This window comes from Culex pipiens, chromosome 2, assembly GCF_016801865.2.
Source record: "Culex pipiens pallens isolate TS chromosome 2, TS_CPP_V2, whole genome shotgun sequence".
In the NCBI taxonomy this organism is placed as follows: Eukaryota; Metazoa; Arthropoda; class Insecta; order Diptera; family Culicidae; genus Culex; species Culex pipiens.
This window is the reverse complement of record NC_068938.1, coordinates 223,337,234-223,355,345: the sequence shown is the minus strand read 5'-3', so window position 1 is coordinate 223,355,345 and position 18,112 is coordinate 223,337,234. Positions and strand designations below refer to the sequence as shown.

At 41.7% G+C, this 18,112-nt stretch overlaps 2 protein-coding genes across 2 annotated transcripts; both read left to right on the top strand.

Moving 5' to 3' along the window:
- Positions 1 to 1,785: 1,785 nt before the first annotated feature.
- On the top strand, positions 1,786 to 11,581 carry LOC120423699 (putative polypeptide N-acetylgalactosaminyltransferase 9). Its single transcript, XM_039587601.2, has 5 exons — positions 1,786 to 2,267; positions 2,344 to 2,878; positions 2,943 to 3,107; positions 3,234 to 3,886; positions 11,015 to 11,581. Exons 1-5 carry the CDS (start codon positions 2,259 to 2,261, stop codon positions 11,405 to 11,407), a joined length of 1,755 nt encoding a protein of 584 aa, XP_039443535.1. The 5' UTR covers positions 1,786 to 2,258; the 3' UTR covers positions 11,408 to 11,581.
- Positions 11,582 to 11,693: 112 nt separating this feature from the next.
- Positions 11,694 to 16,529, top strand: LOC120423702 (alpha-amylase A-like). The gene is made up of 2 exons (XM_039587604.2): positions 11,694 to 12,489; positions 12,552 to 16,529. Exons 1-2 carry the CDS (start codon positions 11,839 to 11,841, stop codon positions 13,398 to 13,400), a joined length of 1,500 nt encoding a protein of 499 aa, XP_039443538.1. The 5' UTR covers positions 11,694 to 11,838; the 3' UTR covers positions 13,401 to 16,529.
- The last annotated feature ends 1,583 nt before the right edge of the window (positions 16,530 to 18,112 follow it).

Below are 18,112 nucleotides of genomic sequence, written 5' to 3'. Positions count from 1 at the left end.
CATGTCCACAAATCCATGTCATTCGAGAGTTGAAATAAAATAATAATTACCTGAAACGCTAGCGATATAAAAATAAAAAAATGTCTTTTGGAACCAATAATGTAGAAATTGAAATTTAAAGGTTTGGTTTTAAGAATTAAAAGAAAAAAATGGTGTCAATATGCATTTCACACGATTAAAGATTGTCGATCGACATTTTCGAAATTTTTCAATTATTTATAATATTTTCAAATTATCCCAAATGTATTTAAAATTAAAACAAACGCAGGAAAATGTTTTTTTTTGCAATTCCGCTGTGAAACTGTCAACTTTTCCTGTCCTTCTGGAGAAACGAAACGGCATTCTTTTCCCTACCATAACTAACAGAATGGAAAATTAATACCTTTCAATACCAGTGCTGAAAAGTTGAACTTTTCAACACTTGTAACGAAAAGTAACACTTTTCAATATTTTTTTGTTTTGAACGGTAAGTTTACTTAACTCATGGAAAATTGATATACAATAACATTCGAAAAGCATTTTTCAGAATTGCAAAAAATGTAGTAAGCAACTTGTTGCAAAACATTATTTTTTCAGCACTCTTCGTATTTATCCAACTCGGTAAACCTCCTAAGATAAATGTACGACTTCAATAGTGTAATATTTCATTTCATAAATATCGAAGTTTTTTTTAAATATGGTTCTGCCCCCTGTTCTGTATAGAAAAGTAAGGATTGTATAAAGTAATTTTAATATTGTTGATATTTGAGAAAAGATTGTTCCAATTAACACCACCTTTTCACAAACAGTCCAGACTATCCGAAGTCATCGGAATAATTTCAAAATACTTCGATGTTATTTGGAAATTTTAACATCAAGATGACGGTCAAAATGGTGGTGATGAATTTATTTAAAAAATCCAGAGTTTTTTTTAATAGGTCCTATAAATATATAATAGACAATAGCTTATAGGATCTTTTCAGAAATAACTCTAGAAGTGTACTTGGTTGGCAATAAATCTCACAAATTTGGGTAAAATGGAATCGCATTCATTGAAAAAGCTGTTATATTTATCATAACAATATTTGTTTTTTTTTCATTTAACGATATATATTAAATATTTTAATTGTAGGTGATTCAGCTTTCAACAGAAAAAAACCTGATAAATATTTGAGTTAAATATTTGTTGTTTTGCAATGGATCAAGTATATAATTTTTATTCTGCAAAATACAAATCAATAAATGCTTGAGGTACCGCAACTGGGACTACAGTCTGAACAGAGACTGCAGAATCAAGTTAAAAATTTAAATAAATGAATCGTTTTTCTTTTCATTTTTATACTCAACAGTGCAAGTCACGTGGCCGATAACACGCCTGTTACAATTCAAGAGAAGAGAATCACGGAAACGCAGTAAAATCCTCAGCTCACCACAGACAGGCAGCAGAAAAAATGTATCAAACTGCACCAACGACACAAATCCGAACAGCAAATAGCTGCCGACTGACTCGTCTTATCGTGCACTACTTGCAGTCATATTGCAGGGGGACTCACCACACCACTAGCACTAGTTATTCAAGCTGAATTAATTTGCAATCGCCCTATTATAAATGTTTAATAGGAAAAGAACCTGCTGCGCCCTTATTTGCTTACTGATTGGTTTACAAGCTAATGGGAAAATAATATCGACCCATCTTTCAGAGTGTGTGAATGTTTAAGTTTGATACAAGAGCAATTAAAAACTGATAACTAGAATCATCAGAAAGTAACAAAAATACCCCAACCAAGTTACAACCGCCACGGACCAAGCAAGCACGCCCAGTTTTGTTTTCTTTCCCAAGAACGAAAACGTGCTGATCGAAGCAACCTGCTGCCGAGGCGCGCGCTCGCACTCGTTGACGTTCAGCATTGTCCGGTGTAGTCTTCCGCTAGTGCTGGTCGTAGTTGGCCATTTGCGTACCTTACGTTGTTTGTACAAGTGAGCCCTTGGATAAGCTTACTGATTGTTAGAGACCGGCGCGCAGCTTTCTTCGCGAAAGCCTACTGTGATGTGGGTGACGACGTTCAAGAGAATCATTCGTTCTATTGCTGTTATCAGAGGTAGTGTGGCCTAGGTTCGTCCTCGTTACTTGTCGGTTCGGCAAAAGTGACGATAACAGGTGCCCGATTGACGCTGACATGTGTCGTGAGACATCGACAGCTTATTGAAGTGCCGTCAACGAGCTTCGCGACATTCAACTAGTTCGGTTCAGTTTCCCACGAGCGACGCACCGGTGAAGTATGATTCGGGTAATTGACAGATCTGCTTGACAGGGGGTGGATGTGAACACAGCGCCTACTAATCTAATCACGATTGCTCTACCAGGTGTTTAATAAGAAATGTTTCCTCGCGGTGTTGCTTTCGATCGTCTGCGTGACGGCGCTGGTGATGGTGTACAGTGCCCGGTGGGAGATGGCCGATTTCCAGAACTATATCCAGTTGAGGCAGAATCTCAAGTACAGAACGACTGTGGCAGATGAAAATGTGACTGAATTTAAATACATCTTGCAAACGCTCGATCCGAGGTTTCCGACGCCACCCGGTGACATGGGAGTGGCTGTTTCGGCGGGGGTTACCAATGCAGAAATCGCGTCCCTCATGAAACAGGGCTACGATATGCAGGGTCTCAACCAGTACCTATCGGATCTGATGTCGGTCCATCGGAGGTTGCCGGACACGCGGGACGCTTGGTGCAAGGAACCAAACCGGTTTCTACCAGATCTACCGGAAACTTCAATCGTGATCGTGTTCTACAACGAAGCCTGGTCAGTTTTGGTTCGAACCGTTCACTCGATTCTCGATCGAAGCCCACCCAATTTGGTCAAAGAGATCATTCTAGTCGATGACTTTTCCTACTTGCGTAAGTGATCTTGGAATGATCATCGATCTTCAACGGTCTTCTTAATGCAAGTTTCTTCCTTCAGCTCACACAAAAACCCAACTGGACGACTACTTCGCGGCATACCCCAAGGTACGAATCCTGCGAGCTCCCACCCGTCAAGGACTGATCCGCGCACGACTCCTTGGCGCTAGGAACTCCACGGCACCGCTTATTACGTTCCTCGATGCCCACGTTGAGTGCACAGTTGGTATAAAATTTCTTTTACTACCCCCGTCTACGATCGCGCCACGTTGCGTTTGTGCGCAAAACAAACAAAACAAAAAGGCAAGCATGTTTATTAAACAATGTCTTTCTTTCTTTAAACGGTCTACAGGTTGGCTGGAAGCGCTGTTGGATCCGGTGGCGCGAAATTGGATGACGATCGCAATTCCCACGATCGATTGGATCGACGAGCACGATATGCACCTGCGCACGGAAAATGCTCCCACATACTACGGGGCGTACGATTGGGATTTGAACTTTGGCTGGTGGGGCCGGTGGAGTCGCGTCAAGCAGCCCCAGAACAAGCTGGAACCGTTCGAGACGCCGGCGATGGCCGGTGGGCTGTTTGCCATCAACAGGACGTTCTTCGAGCTGCTCGGGTGGTACGACGAGGGGTTCGAAATCTACGGCATCGAAAATATCGAGCTGTCGATGAAGAGCTGGATCTGTGGGGGAAAAATGTTGACCGTCCCATGTTCGCGAGTGGCTCACATTCAAAAGACGGGACATCCCTACCTGATGAAAGCGAACAAGGACGTTGTGAGAGCGAATTCACTCCGACTGGCGGAGGTGTGGATGGACGAATACAAACAGGTCATTTTTGATATTTATGGGTTGCCGCGGTATCCGGTGGAAGAGGTGGGTGATGTGTCCAGCAGGAAGGAGGTACGGCGGAAAGCGAAGTGTAAGACGTTCCGGTACTACATTGAGACTGCGTATCCGGAGATGAAGAATCCGCTGATTGAGGGAGCGTTTCGTGGAGAGGTGAGTTTACATGTTTAGCATTTTTTTGATTAGTTATTAAAAATCATTGAGCTGTCTAAACTTATTCTTAATTTTAATATTTCTTTTCAAAATAATAATATAATAAATACTAAACTGTTTTGTTGTTGATATTTTTAAATCTGAACTGTAATAAGGCAGCTTTGCACGGCGTGTTCTGTTTATTCCAATGTAAACTCGTACTCACTTTTAGATTTGGTTGATTTACTACTCATATGAGCAATTCCCCCCGAATTCCGGAAATTGTCTGACGACGGGAAATCGGAACGGAAAATGGCAGTGATTTTAAAACTAATTTTTAACTTAGGGGAGAGTGGGGAGACTTGATCCCCGGGGACACTTGATCCCAAGCCTGTATCTCGCCAGCATGTGGGTAAAACAATTAGCTTTGTTCTAGAAAGTTGTGCAAAATTGACTAAAACTCATTGTAGAAAACAAAGAAAAAAAATTAAAAAATGTTTAGATTGAGTTACAATCATTTTTCTAAAAAGTGCTGCAAAAAACTTCCATGAGATCTTTTTTCTTTGTTTTAATAAGAATAGAAAACACTCAAAAATTATTCAAAAAAATATTTTTTATACATGAATTGTTTGATAAACATATCATCCCAAAACCCTTACGCATTTGACGTTAAATTTATCGTCATACTATTTTTACAATCAATTGTTTAAAAAAGTGCGTTTAGGGAGACTTGATCCCTGCATTTTTACAGTCACTGGAATCAGCCTCAAGATTAAATAATTGGGCTGGGCTTTCGTACATAGTTTCCTTTAGTATAGTTGTACATAATTTACTGCAGTTTGAACCAATTTTCAAAAGTTTTGTAAACAAAAATTACCAGCTTTTGTAAACATGCTCAATTTTGGTCTAAAAAAGAAAATTTTAAGTTTTTAAATATATTGCAAGCTAAACTTGTTATATTTTGAACACAAACGTACAGGTTTAATGTGAAATTGCTGTAACTTATAGAAAATTTAAAATTTGGATGAATAAGAAACATTTTGCATAAGATTTCTTCAAAATGTTGAAAGGGGGATAAAATTATCCCCAACATTTTGAAAATGCCGGTTTTAAATATTTTTTTAAAACGCTAGGCATGATTCGAAGAGTTTATCTGATGAAATACCCTTATCAGCCAAACAAAGTTGAAGGTTTAAGCTTTCAATTCATGCAAAAAGTTCATAGTTTTGTGAGAAATTGACAGAGTTATGTGCGATACAAAAAAAGGGGATCAAGTCTCCCCACTCTCCCCTATTGCAAAGTTTCAAGGAAATCGACGAGGGATCGGCGCACTTTTTCCGATTTCGTGTGAGTTGAAATATTGTTATTTTTGGACTGCAGTTTTGCACAAAATTTTAACAGTTTTCCGTTTTTTTTGTAAATAGTGTCCATGAGTGATTTCTAAAAATATTTGTTTTTTCGAAAAGTTCACAAATTTTTTGAAATTTCGTCAGAAAAACATTGAAAGTTTGACCTCTAATTGCTGGGATATCGGTGTTGGAAAATGGGGGACTGCTTGGGTGAAACTTTGAAAACAAAAAATTTCCTGTTTGTTTATCTTTTCTGTATCCAGCAATCAGAGGTCCAATGGTTCTTAGGTGAAACACCTAACCAAGTTTCTTCTTTTCGATTGCAAATTCGATATTAAATTTAAAAGTTTAGTTTAAGCATTTCTGGAGTCATATTGCAGACTTCCTAATTGTCATTTTACGCATAATTGTAGCATGTCATTTTTGGACGATTCTGACTTTTTTCAGTTTCAAGTTTAGTTTGACGTATTCTTTTTAAAAACCCATAGAATCTAGCATCTTATTTTTTTTTTTTTTTGTTGCCCAATGGGCATTGGGTTAAGTTCACTGCGACCACCTGAGAAGGCTATCTTTTGTGATGTACCCTGGTTACTGTCCATACTACAAATTACTCGTATCCATTGGATCGGAAGACGAGGGGTTATTTTGCAGACATGGTTTATCCCAATTCGGCGCAATACAGTCGATGAACTGTATGACCTTCTTGGGATGGGTGTGGTGCCATACATCGTACGGCGTAAGAAGGTGCGATCCAAAGAACCGCAGCCTTCGAGACACAAGTGCTCCGCAGAAGCAGAGTAAATGTGCCGAGCTTTCCAGCTCAGTTAAACAAAAACGACAGAGGTTGTTAGGCCACCTGCCGATTTTGTGCAGGTGATATCTGGCAGGACAATGTCCTGTTAGAAGCCCTGCGAGTATTCGTAGTTCCCTACGGTTTAAGCCAAGAAGTTTCCTGGCAATTGAAGGACTTGGAGTGATAAAAGTTTTAGCTTGTCTCAATCCTCGCATCTCGCCCCAGATTGAAGCGATTTGCAATTGTCCCCAATTAGTTATTTCTTGCTTCACGGCACTTTTTGAGATTCCAAGGAACGGCTCGGGACCCACGAAGATGTTTGATGAGCCTTGTCTAGCAAGTTCATCAGCCATTTCGTTGCCTTCAATGCCGCAGTGCCCTGGGACCCAAAACAACATGACTCTGTTATGCCGAGAAGCAAGTTCCCTGAGGGAAGCGACGCACTCCCAAACAAGTTTGGATTCGCATTTAGAGGATTTTAATGCCAATAGTGCAGCTTGGCTATCCGAGAAAATACCGATTTTTGCGTGTCTATAATTTCTCATAATACACGTCCTCGCACAGATGTGTATGGCATACACTTCTGCTTGAAAAACGGTAGGCCACTTTCCCATAGATATGGTTTCCCTGGTTCGAGGACCGAAGACTCCAGCTCCAGTAGAAGTGCCCATTTTTGAACCATCCGTAAAGAAACGAATAGTTCCTTCTGGAAGTGTAGGTCCTCCATTACTCCACATTTGGCGATTTGTTTCAATCACCTCATATGGAATGTCCATGTTGGGCCTCACCTCCATGCAGTCCGAGACTGAAGTTGCAAGGGGGGAAATGTCAAAAGCCTTCACGATCCGCGAGTGACCCGTTCCATCTCCTTCCACCCAGTTGTTACACCGTTGTAGTCGTAGAGCGCCAAGCGCAGCCTCCTGCTTCACATGTAAATGTAAAGGCAGAATGCATAGCATGGCTTCCATGGCCGCGGTGGGGGTTGTTTTCATTGCACTCGTTACAGAGAGACATGCCAGTCGTTGGAGCTTGGTCAGCTTCGACTGACATGTCTTCTGTTCAGTCTTCGGCCACCAAACGGTCGACGCATAGGTTACCCTAGGTCGGGCGATGGTGGTGTAAGACCAGAATGCAAGTTTCGGTTTAAGGCCCCAGGTTTTGCCGAGCATTTTGTTGCACGCCCAGATAGCAGTAGTTGCCTTCTTTACCGCATAGTCCAGATGTGCATTCCAGTTCAGCTTTTTGTCAAGGATTACTCCTAAATATTTGACCTCAGAACTGAAGGTCAGTTGGGTTCCTTTCAAGGTAGGCGGCCTAAGGTCGTGTTTCCTCCTGTTAGTAAACGGGATTATCACGGTTTTGTTGGGGTTTATTGTCAGCCCTTCCTGCTCACACCACGACATGGTGCAGTTTAGAGCTGACTGTAGACGGTCCGATAACGTTCCGTCGTACTTCCCCCGGATGATTAAGACTACGTCGTCAGCATATCCAATGACTTCGTAGCCGAGTAGTGTAAGTTTTCTTAGAAGACTATCTACCACCAGCAGCCAAAGCAAAGGAGAGAGTACTCCCCCTTGCGGACAGCCTTTGGCTGCTGTTATTGTGATAGATGTGTCTCCTAGCGATGCTGAAATCTCTCTGCTCGTAAGCATAGCATGAATCCAGCTCGCAGTTGTTCCATCGACGTTCCTCGACCGGAGCGCTTCATTGATGGCTGTGTACGAAGTGTTATCGAAGGCACCCTGAATATCAAGAAAAGCACAAAGTGCAGATTCTTTATATTTCAGTGCGTTCTCGATACGTGACACTAGCGTGTGTAGGGCAGTTTCGGTCGATTTGCCCGCTTGGTATGCATATTGGTGTTTATGCAAAGGGAAGTCCTTCAAGAACTCCGCCCGGATGTGGTTATCCGTGATTTTCTCCATAAGCTTGAGCAGCGTCACTGTCAGACTTATGGGTCTGAAGGCTTTTGGCATCGTGGGGTCACTTCTGCCGGCCTTAGGTATGAAGATCACCTTAACTTTGCGCCAGCTTCGAGGGATGTAGCCCAGGGTGAAGCTGGCTCGAAGTAAGTTGATCAACTCAGCCATTATGGTGTCGGCTGCTTTTTGGAGAAAGATTGGAAGGATGCCGTCGGGTCCTGCAGCCTTCAGTGGTTCAAATGTGCCGAGGGCCCATCTGATTGAAGACTGGTTGAACATTCGACGGGCTAGGTGGACTGACTCTCTTGATGGTCGACACCATACGCCATCTGCAGTCCGGGTACTAGCTGCATCCTCCTCTCTTTCAGTTGATTCTGGAAAGTGCGTACTCATGAGTACTTGCAGTGTTTCCTTGTTTGTGACAGTGAGAGTGCCTTGCTCGTCTCTCACCTGTCCTAGACCGTTGGAATGGTCTTTTGACAACGCCTTTTGGAGTCGGGTTGCTTCAGACATCGAGCTTATGTCCTCACAGAAATTAGCCAGGCTAGTTTTTTTGGCTCTCCTCAACTCCGCGTTATACTTCGTTAGGGCTGCTTTGTAGGCATCCCATTCGGAAGTGAGCTTAGCTCTGTTGAAAAGCCTTCTAGCCTCCTTGCGGAGACTGCTCAGGCTTTCGCTCCACCACGGTACGTCCCGACAGATTTCCCTCACCTTCTTAGGGCAGCTTGCCTGGTAGGCTGCCGTGATCCTGCGTTGAAGAGTATTCGCTGCAGTATCCAATTCTTCGGGGGTTCGTATTCGTGAAGGAGCGTCTTGTTTGGACCGGCAAAGGTGACCTCGAAAGGCGTTCCAGTCCGTGTCATTTGGGTCACGAAACGTTTCCCTTTTCAGTTGACTGGCTTCAATGTCAAAGACAATCTGTCTGTGATCAGATAGACTAGCTTCTTCAGAGACATGCCAGTTTTTTATTTTGTCTGCAAAAGCAGCACTACACAGAGTGAGGTCCAAGACCTCCTGTCTTGCGACAGTAACAAAAGTAGGTTCATTGCCCTTATTGCATACATTGACGTTGTTAGACGTCAAGTATTCAAGAAGGCGCTCACCTCTATCGTTAACATCCGTGCTTCCCCATATCGTATGGTGGGCGTTCGCGTCACAACCGATGAGGAACGGTTTATTGACAGCCCTACAGTATCGCACAAGTGCGGCCACTTCTGGCGGTGGAACATCGTCCTGGTCACCAGGAAAGTAAGCAGATGCAACAACCATCTCCTGCTTTCCCTTGGTGGTCGGGACGGTCACCATTGCTGCAACGATGTCTCGTTGGACGAATTCCGTGATTGGAGTACACTTGATGTTTCCGCTCAGCAGAATCGCCGTTCTTGGTGTTGCCTGCGTATTGCTGTAGATCAATCTACTGCTTTGACAGGACAGTCCAAGGATTTTGTTGTGGTTCACCCACGGTTCTTGAACGAGAGCAATCCCCAATTGCTCTTTAGTGAACCTCCGACTAAGGATACTGGAAGCACCCTTAGCATGATGGAGGTTAACCTGGATGCAACGGATATTGTTCATTGTTCAGTTGAACCTGCCGTTTTCTCCAAGATGTTTTGATGATCCGGGAACAGGATGGCAGTGTCCTGCAGCTTGGTCGCTGATGTGTGTTGAGGATGCGGGTTCCTCTTGTATAGTACATGAAGTACTGGAAGGCCACATGAGGTCGGTTTTGGATTGTATATCTGTACCTGAGAGTTTTCTGAGATGCTGTGTTGACGAGTGGTAAAATACCGTGCTCATCGTAGCGGGGGTGCTCAAGCGGTGAGGTTGTTGCGTGAATTTTCAGAATGTTCAGCTGTACCGGTGCTATATTCGCAAAAAAGCGAAAATATGCATGTGGTTGCCTAGTTTTCGTCAAAGACTGTTGCGTAACCTTACCATCTCTCGCAGAATTGCTCCGAAGAACAACAGAAGGTTCTCGTTTGGTACTGGATAACTCTCCTACTTCCTTCCACATGTGAACCTTCCTGTGCATGTCTCTCATGCGTTCCGACACCGCAAACTGCACTCTACAGTTTTCCGCCGACTCTTCTCTTCTAGTGGTGTCCTCTCTTCCGGCGGATTTCATGCTTCTTCTTCCTTCCTTCCGCGTTGGTTCCAGCTGAGGGAAGCAGCTGGCACTTGGGTTTTGGTTTTGATCAGTTTCCATGTTGATAAACCTTGTTTTCAGGACTCCTACAAACTTCAACTGTGACTCGGGCCTGCAAAGACACAGAGGAGACTACATACTGCGTGGGGCGTCTTGGTACCACGCAGGCTCCGTTCAGACCTGGATACTTCTTGCTCCCCTCCAGACATACATCCCTTGGCACGGGTCGCTTGACACTGTAGATTGGGGATTGGGATTTGGGAAAGGGATTGGGGATGGGGAATGGGACGTGGTTCTCTGTATGGCTTTTTGCGAGATGAGAGCAGAGGACAACAATCATCTCAACGTTTCCACTTTACCCGGGCTAACGACCGGCAGTTCCAGTTCACGATGATTTCCCTTTATATGTTAAAAAACCACTTATGATTTTGGCACATATTCCGTTTGTCAGCGTTTCCTGTCATTACTGGCGGGAAAAATCTACGTGGAATCAGCTGTGCAGACCTCATGTGTGACAGGAATGCAGATTGAGCGACTCCCACGCATAGCATCTTATTAGGAAACTCATTACAAAACAAAACCACTTCTCTGGGCAAAATTGTTCCACTAAGTATTTTTTTCATGTATTCAATATTTTTCGAAGCACTATATTTTGTTGACAGCAAGAGGATTACACTTTACAGTTATAAACTGCTAACTGTGGCGATTAGGGACATATAGTGCAAACAGGTAATTATGCGTAGAAATAAAAAAAATGTGCATCAGCTGTTTTTTAACATGAGACAGTTTTGCGTAGAATGGCAGCCAAGGTGGCGAAAAAAGGATCCCAAACATCTCAATGATAAAAAAAATCAACCAAAGCGTTTCCGAATTACTCACCTTTTTGTTCAGATTTTGTTTCCACGATAAGATTTTTACGTGATCAAATTCCGCCCACAGGTAAAAAATGCAGCCCTCGGCAACGACACGTGCCTCACGTATCACGCAGCAACCAACACCGTGGGCATGGCCAGCTGCGATCACGCGGAAAAGTCTCAATTTTGGGTCCACAACTACTATCAGGAGCTGAACAGCTACAAGCACTGTCTCGATTACACGGGCTCGGAGCTCGGCGTCTTTGGATGCCACCGGGGCCGGGGAAACCAAGCCTGGCAGTACAAGATCGACTCTAGGCAGATAAAGAGTGTAAAACATGGCAAGTGTTTAGCGCTCGACATGGAGAGCCGAACGTTCCTGAAGATGGAAGATTGCGACGGTAGCAAGGAGGTGCAAAAATGGCTCGTTACGCCGGTCAGTTTGGATGTGTCTATTTTTGCGAAAACGAATGGTTAAGCTTATAGATGTAAGTTTTTTTAGAAGTTAGTATATTGTACAATCCAGATCTCGCAAAAAAAACATTGTAATTAATTAGCCAATCGTGACCCTTATAAATATTTGTAACAACAATCCTCTGTACAAATAGCCAATTAATATGCAATGAAATAAACTGACTGATGTAATTCTTTAGTCTCATTAGTCTTTGATATACTACTCGCTTTCAGCAATCTTATTTCATTTTAATGACAACAGCAGTAAATAATTACAGTCGGGAAACTAGTCTCTATAAGAGTGACGTCATTCCAGAAAAAAACCCTCATCCGCAATGCCACCAGATCAACCGGAAACCAAACCATGATCTAGTAACCTTTGCCTTCACAACTATACGCTAGGCAGCGCTCTGCTGACCACTCAGTCATTCACATCGCAGTAGCCGTCGTCGCACAATGCATCGCAGCCTACTACTACTAGTGACAATTTTCACGATCAAGGCTGGCGGTCAATTTGATCCGCATTTTGCGAAAAAGGAAGCCACCGGAATCGTGCAGCTTTTCGAGTGGACCCACGTGGATGTCGAGGTGGAATGTTTGGCGTACCTGGGTCCGAACGGGTTCGGTGCGGTCCAAGTGTCCCCGGTGAACGAGGTTCGCATTATGCCAAATCGATCGTGGCGCGAACGGTATGAACCGATTTCGTACAAGATTTCCGGCAGATCTGGTGACGAGTCGCAGTTCCGGTCGATGGTGAGCGCGTGCAACGACGGGGGAGTGCGCGTTTACGTGGAAGTGGTGCTGAACAACATGGCCGGTGGCAGTGGGACGGTTCGGGGGACCGCTGGTTCGGTGGCGTATCCGGAAATGAAGGATTATCCGGCAACGCCGTACAGTGCTGGGGATTTTAACGATGCTTGCACGATCGTTGACCCGAGAGATCCTCACGAGGTGCGGAACTGTCAGGTCGACGATCGGCCGGACTTGAACCAGGGGTTGGCACGGGTTCGGGACAGAATGGTCGAGTTCATGAACAAACTTATTTCGGTGGGTGTGGCTGGCTTTTACATCAATTCCGCTAAGAACATGTGGCCGCACGATCTGAGGGTATGTTTGCGCAAAACAATAATTTTTCAATGGTTACTTGGATCAAAAATCTCTCTTTCAAGGCGCTTTACTCGAAACTGGAGAATTTGAGCATTTCTGCGGGCTTCCCCAAAGACAGTCGACCCTTCATCTACCAGGACGTGGCTGATTTTAACGAGGGAGGCTCAAGAAAGACCGAGTACACGTACATGGGAATGGTGACGGAATATCGGTTCGCGTACGACATTGGTGAAGTCATGTACAAACGAAAACCGTTCCACCACATGCTCTTCACGGGAACCCGCCTGGGCTATCTTCCGCGGGAACGATCGGTGGTTTTCGTGGACTCCCCAATCCTGCAGCGACTTCCGGAGGTGAACGAAACCAAGCAGATCGTGACCTTCAAGCACCGTCGAGGGTACAAGATCGCGCTAGTCTTTATGCTGGCCCATCGGTACGGAACTCCGCGGATCATGAGTTCGTTTGGGTTCAAAACGGACGACGAAGGACCACCGATGGACGCTCGAGGTCGGATTGTGTCGGTTGATTTCGACGACGCTGGACAGTGCACCGGAGGATGGATCTGCGAGCACCGGTGGCAGGTGGTGAAGCGGATGATGAAGTTCCGCGGTGCGGTTGTGGGACAACCCGTGATCAACTGGGTGGACAATGGACAAAACCAGGTTGCTTTTTGTCGAGGGAAGATTGGTTTTGTGGCTTTCAATGCGGAGATATCGATCAGTATGAAGGCGAATCTGTTTACGTGCCTTCCGGCGGGGATTTACTGTGATTTGATCAGTGGAGAAGTGGAGAGTGGTGAATGTACAGGAACGTCCGTTCTGGTGGATGCCAAAGGCCGAGCGGATATTTTTATTTCTAGCAAGCTGGAAGAACCAATTATTGTACTGCTTGTGAGCGAGAAAATAATTTGAAATTTGGTTTTTATCCCAAACCTTGAAATATATTTTTTGTGTTTTTTTGGAAGGACTGAAATAGTTACGTTACATCAGAAAATCGGTAAAATTTCGATTGAGATTTGTCGATGGTTAATCGAAAACATATTATCGAAAAGTCTTGATTGCGAGTCTAGTCGAAATACTACGATCGACTTTTTTTCAATCCCTTGTGCTGAAGAACAGTCAACCCTCTGGTTGTCGATATTGAAGAGACCATCGAGAAAGAGAAGTGAAATTTCACCGATGCAAAATAATGTCACGATTGAGCCATAGAAGATTTTGAGGAAAGGAGAGCATCAATATATGTGTGTATCGCCCTTCTGAAAAGTTACTACGGAAAAAGCGAATGCAAATCCGTGAGGAAAGTTTCGGCACAAACAAAACTACACAAATCGTTTTCTTGTCTACAGATAAAAGAACAGTACTGTTTTTTTGTTGTTTTCTTGCTGTATTTCACCAAACCACGATAATCCTATTTGTTTCTTGTTTTTGCTACCTCCTTGAATGCTTTGCTGTATGTTTCACTGTTTTCTCCATTTTTGTATTTGCTTTTACTTGATGTTTTCTTGAGTGAGTGAGTGAGTTCTGTTTGTTTGCTTTCAATTTGTGTTCGTGAGTTGAAAAAGGAAGAAAGAGTACGTTTTTTTCTATATGCTATTTGTATTCCATTGTTGTTTCTGAGTAATGTGTGTGTATGTGAGTGAATTGCTGTCATTTACTGAGTTGCAAATTGTTTTTTTTTCTCTGTTTCATTCCGGGATATCTTTCCTTTTTCTGCTCCAAGATAAATTGGTTTGTTTCTTACGCTTTAGTTAATATTACTCGTGAGTATGCTTATGTTGTTTTTCCTCCTGTGTTAATGCTAATATTTGTTTCTTTTGCCTTAAATTCAATCAATATCTTGAAATCTGATAACAATTAGAGGTGTGAAAAAGAAACACTGAAATATAAAATGCTTGAATCTTTTTAGTGTGTCTTTTGTTTGTTTTTAAATTTTATACGTGTGTGATATCTCCTTTTGTTTTGTTGCTGTTCATTCTCGAATATAAATTCAAATAGATAAATGTAAAAGATTAGCTAAAATTTTGGTTTTCCACATAGTAGTCCGTGACGCGTGTCCCCTTATTGTTGATGTTCTGTCCCCGGCGAGTTGCCATGGTGTTTCGAGGGTGTAGGATTCGAAACTAAACAGCACTTTTTGTTTGCTTTTTTGCACTCTCCGTTTTTCACATCCACGCTTGCTACGATTTACCGTTACGATTTTGTGATAGGTGCTTTGACTCTCGTAGTTTGTTGTAATAGTAGTTAGTAAGTAGTATAGTAATAGTTTCTCATTTCTTCTTGTTTTTCTTGTTATTATTTTCCATTATGCATGTGTGTCTGTGTGTATGTTCTTTTTGTATGTTGTTTTTTTTTTGCTCATGAGAGTGATCTCGCGATTCTCACAAATTGTTACAGATTTAAAAATTAAGGCAGTGGTGAAATAGAAATTTCCTTACACATCTTGCATGTTACTTTTTTAATTTTATCAGTATTTCTTTTGTAAACGTTTGTTTATCTCTCACTTTTAGTGTTTATTTTACTCAGGTTCATTTATCTTGTTTTTTTTTTTCTTTTCATAACTTGGGTTCATTCCGGGTGTAGCATTCCCGATTCGTCACTCGAGGAAGGAAACGTAACGAAACGTTGCCCCGTGAGCTCGGTAGCTGGTTTAGGAGTGGGGGGAAAATGAACATTCAGCGGAGGACCGTAGAACAAATCGGACATCTAAACTGGTTTTTGTGTGTGTGTGTGTCGGAGTCGGTTGATTGCGTCTCGTTTCTAGGTGGGACTTCGTTGATGGTTAAGATTACACAAGCGTGCGGGGCAACGTTTCGGCTGCCATTCCTAGCGCGTACCTCTCGAGGGTAGTGGTTTGGTATTCCTGTTTCAGTTTTTAATTGTTTGTTTAGTTTCCTTGTTTTGTTTAACTCTTGTTCAATTTAGTATTCAAATAGTGGCAAGAACATTGGTAGAAATATAGGTAAGACATTTCAAATTTAACAACAACATTTACAAAACTAGCCAAACGAAGACTATCATAATTATATAGTGGCTATCATTGTTTATTCCTTTTTAATTTCTCTCGTTTGATCATTGCTGCCGCACGGCAACCAACGTAAAACATAATCAGTTTAGCAAATAAGAGTAAATAATCTCGTCCTTAACTACAAATAGTTACTGCTTCTTGCTTGCTTGTTTTTCTTTTAATCAATAAATATCTAAAAGGTATGCTCAGCTGGCACCCTGTTCGTCATACGCTTAGAAGTTAAGATTTAACGAGTTTCTCTACGAGGGAGGGTTTCCTTTGTTTGTCACTACTTTATATCTTCGCACGATTTTTTGTTTGTTTTCGGGACTGCTGGAATGTTTCAGTAAAATGTTTCTCGCTCAGTTTGTCCCCTCTACACTGACCTGTTCGATCTCACAGTGTTCTAAGCTATTCATGATTCAATGTTGGTTTTTCTTCATTAAGATTAACTACATTTAGATTGTCAAAATTATAGTGAGATTTTTTGCATGTTTTTCACCATTTTTCATTCGTTTTTGTATGTTTTTGTTTTTTTTTGCGTTTGCTTCACAGGAGTTTTTTTTTCACTAGAGAGGGGTTTACTTCCGCTTTAGTTGCGTTGTTGTTATTTTCTTGTTTTCTTGATACATATCCTAAAAGAGAGAGTGTTTTTTTGTTTTGTTTCTAATGTTGCATTCTGCTCGCTCACTTGTTTACGACACGAATATTTTGCTGTTGTTTGCTTATTAATCGATTATTAGAAATGCTAGATTCAATGCTTTGTATCTCTTTTTTTTTTGCTTCTCCCATTTCATCGGCAGTAACTGCACGGGAGAAGTTTCTGTTAAATGTTGGTGTGGTTGAACTTTACCAACCAGCTTCGTATATAATGTAGTGCAAATTTATGATCCTCAATCTACGCTAGACTTTTTGTGTGTTGTGTATGTTTTTATGTGTTTTTATTTTAGATTGGGGTTGTGAAGATCAAACGTCTAGGTGTGGCCGAAGCCTCGGAAGTTTTCTTCAAAGGGGCTGCTTCGACTATAGAAAGAGATGCATTTTTTTGTTTGTTTTTCTTTGAAATGATTAAATTTCACTATTATCACAATTATGATTTAATATTTGTTAAATTTACTCTTTTAAATGTATGTTTTAAGTAAAAAGAATAATATACGTTCTGTTTTTTCATCATTCATATATAATATAAAGTGCAAGATTAAAGCTCCATTTTGTTGTTTCATTTTTTGAATGTTTATATACTTTTTTTGTTTGTCTGCCTATATGCCATACATAGTCGAGTTGATACGGCTTAAATATAATAATTATTGCTACTTAAAGAATTGGAAGTCGTTTAACGATATAGGGAACGAAAACACACGCCATTATATTTATGTGTTTTTTAAGAGATGAAAACGAAAAAAACGGTTTTAGTTGCAGAGCAAAGCAACGAAACACAACCAACGGGGAAAGAAAAAGGGTTAAACGATTTAGGCAACATCTAGTTAGCACTGGTGCGCCATCTGTCACTTGGTAGGCTGCTTGCAAGGTACATACGTTGGACGAGGTAAGACGGATCTTCTGTCAAATTAATATCGAATTTGGATTGATTTTTTTAATATTTCCGGACAAATTTAATGGGATTTTTTGAAAGATTGTTTAGTTTAAAACTGTATCAAAAAACGTTTTTAATCAGACCATTCTGAAAATAAATTTCAGTTAAATGCGCATGTTACAATTCCCTCAAACTGAATATTCACTTCAAACTGCATTTAAAGTGTGACATTTTAAAACAAACGAGCAATCTCAGCTCGCTGTGACCATTTTAATGAAAAATTGCTTTTCCAGAAACACTGATTTTTGCCCTAAATCAACCGATTCCGGAGAAGGTTCCTCCCTACAAGACAAGTTTTGATGAAATTAGCTGGAAATGGTAATTTTCTCGATCCCAGAAAATATCCATTTTAAATTTGCATTTTGTGGTAACTTATTTTTGACAGCTGAAAGATCCACCTTATCTCGCCCAACTCATGAACCTCGTGATAGAAGATGCTGAAAGAAAAACGGATTGCTTCGATCTGACCGCGGAAAGTTGCAACAAAGTTTTCAAAGATTTGTTTTTCTTTCTTATAGGGGGTGAGTAATGTTGTGACTTCTTTTTTTCTTGCCTTCAACGCATCGCGAAGTGGTGCTTATTCAAATCTAGGCTTATGTTTTCATTTTGCCCTTTTTTGTTTGCTACGAGTGAGTACGTGTGTGTGTGTTACTTTTGCTTATGCTTTACTTCAACATCAATGTTTTTTTTTCTTTTTTAAATAGAATCAATCTTTTTTCCTGTCTTGTATATATATTTAATAAGAGTTCAAAAAGTGTTCACACTTTATTCACTTTCAAATATAAAAGGGGTGTATGTGTGTATAGTATATAACAAGGTGCCACATTTTAGTAGAAATAACAGTACACTACGAGATTATTTGGCCTGGATTTTTCTTGCACCATCTTGGGGTGCGGTTTAAAAGTTAGGTGGAAAATCAAGTCGTTAACACCCGACGCAAGAAGGATACCGGGTTTGTATAAGATAAGCGTGAAGCTGCTTCTTTTAGGTGCTCCAGTTGAGAGGGAGATAGAGCGAGCAGATGAA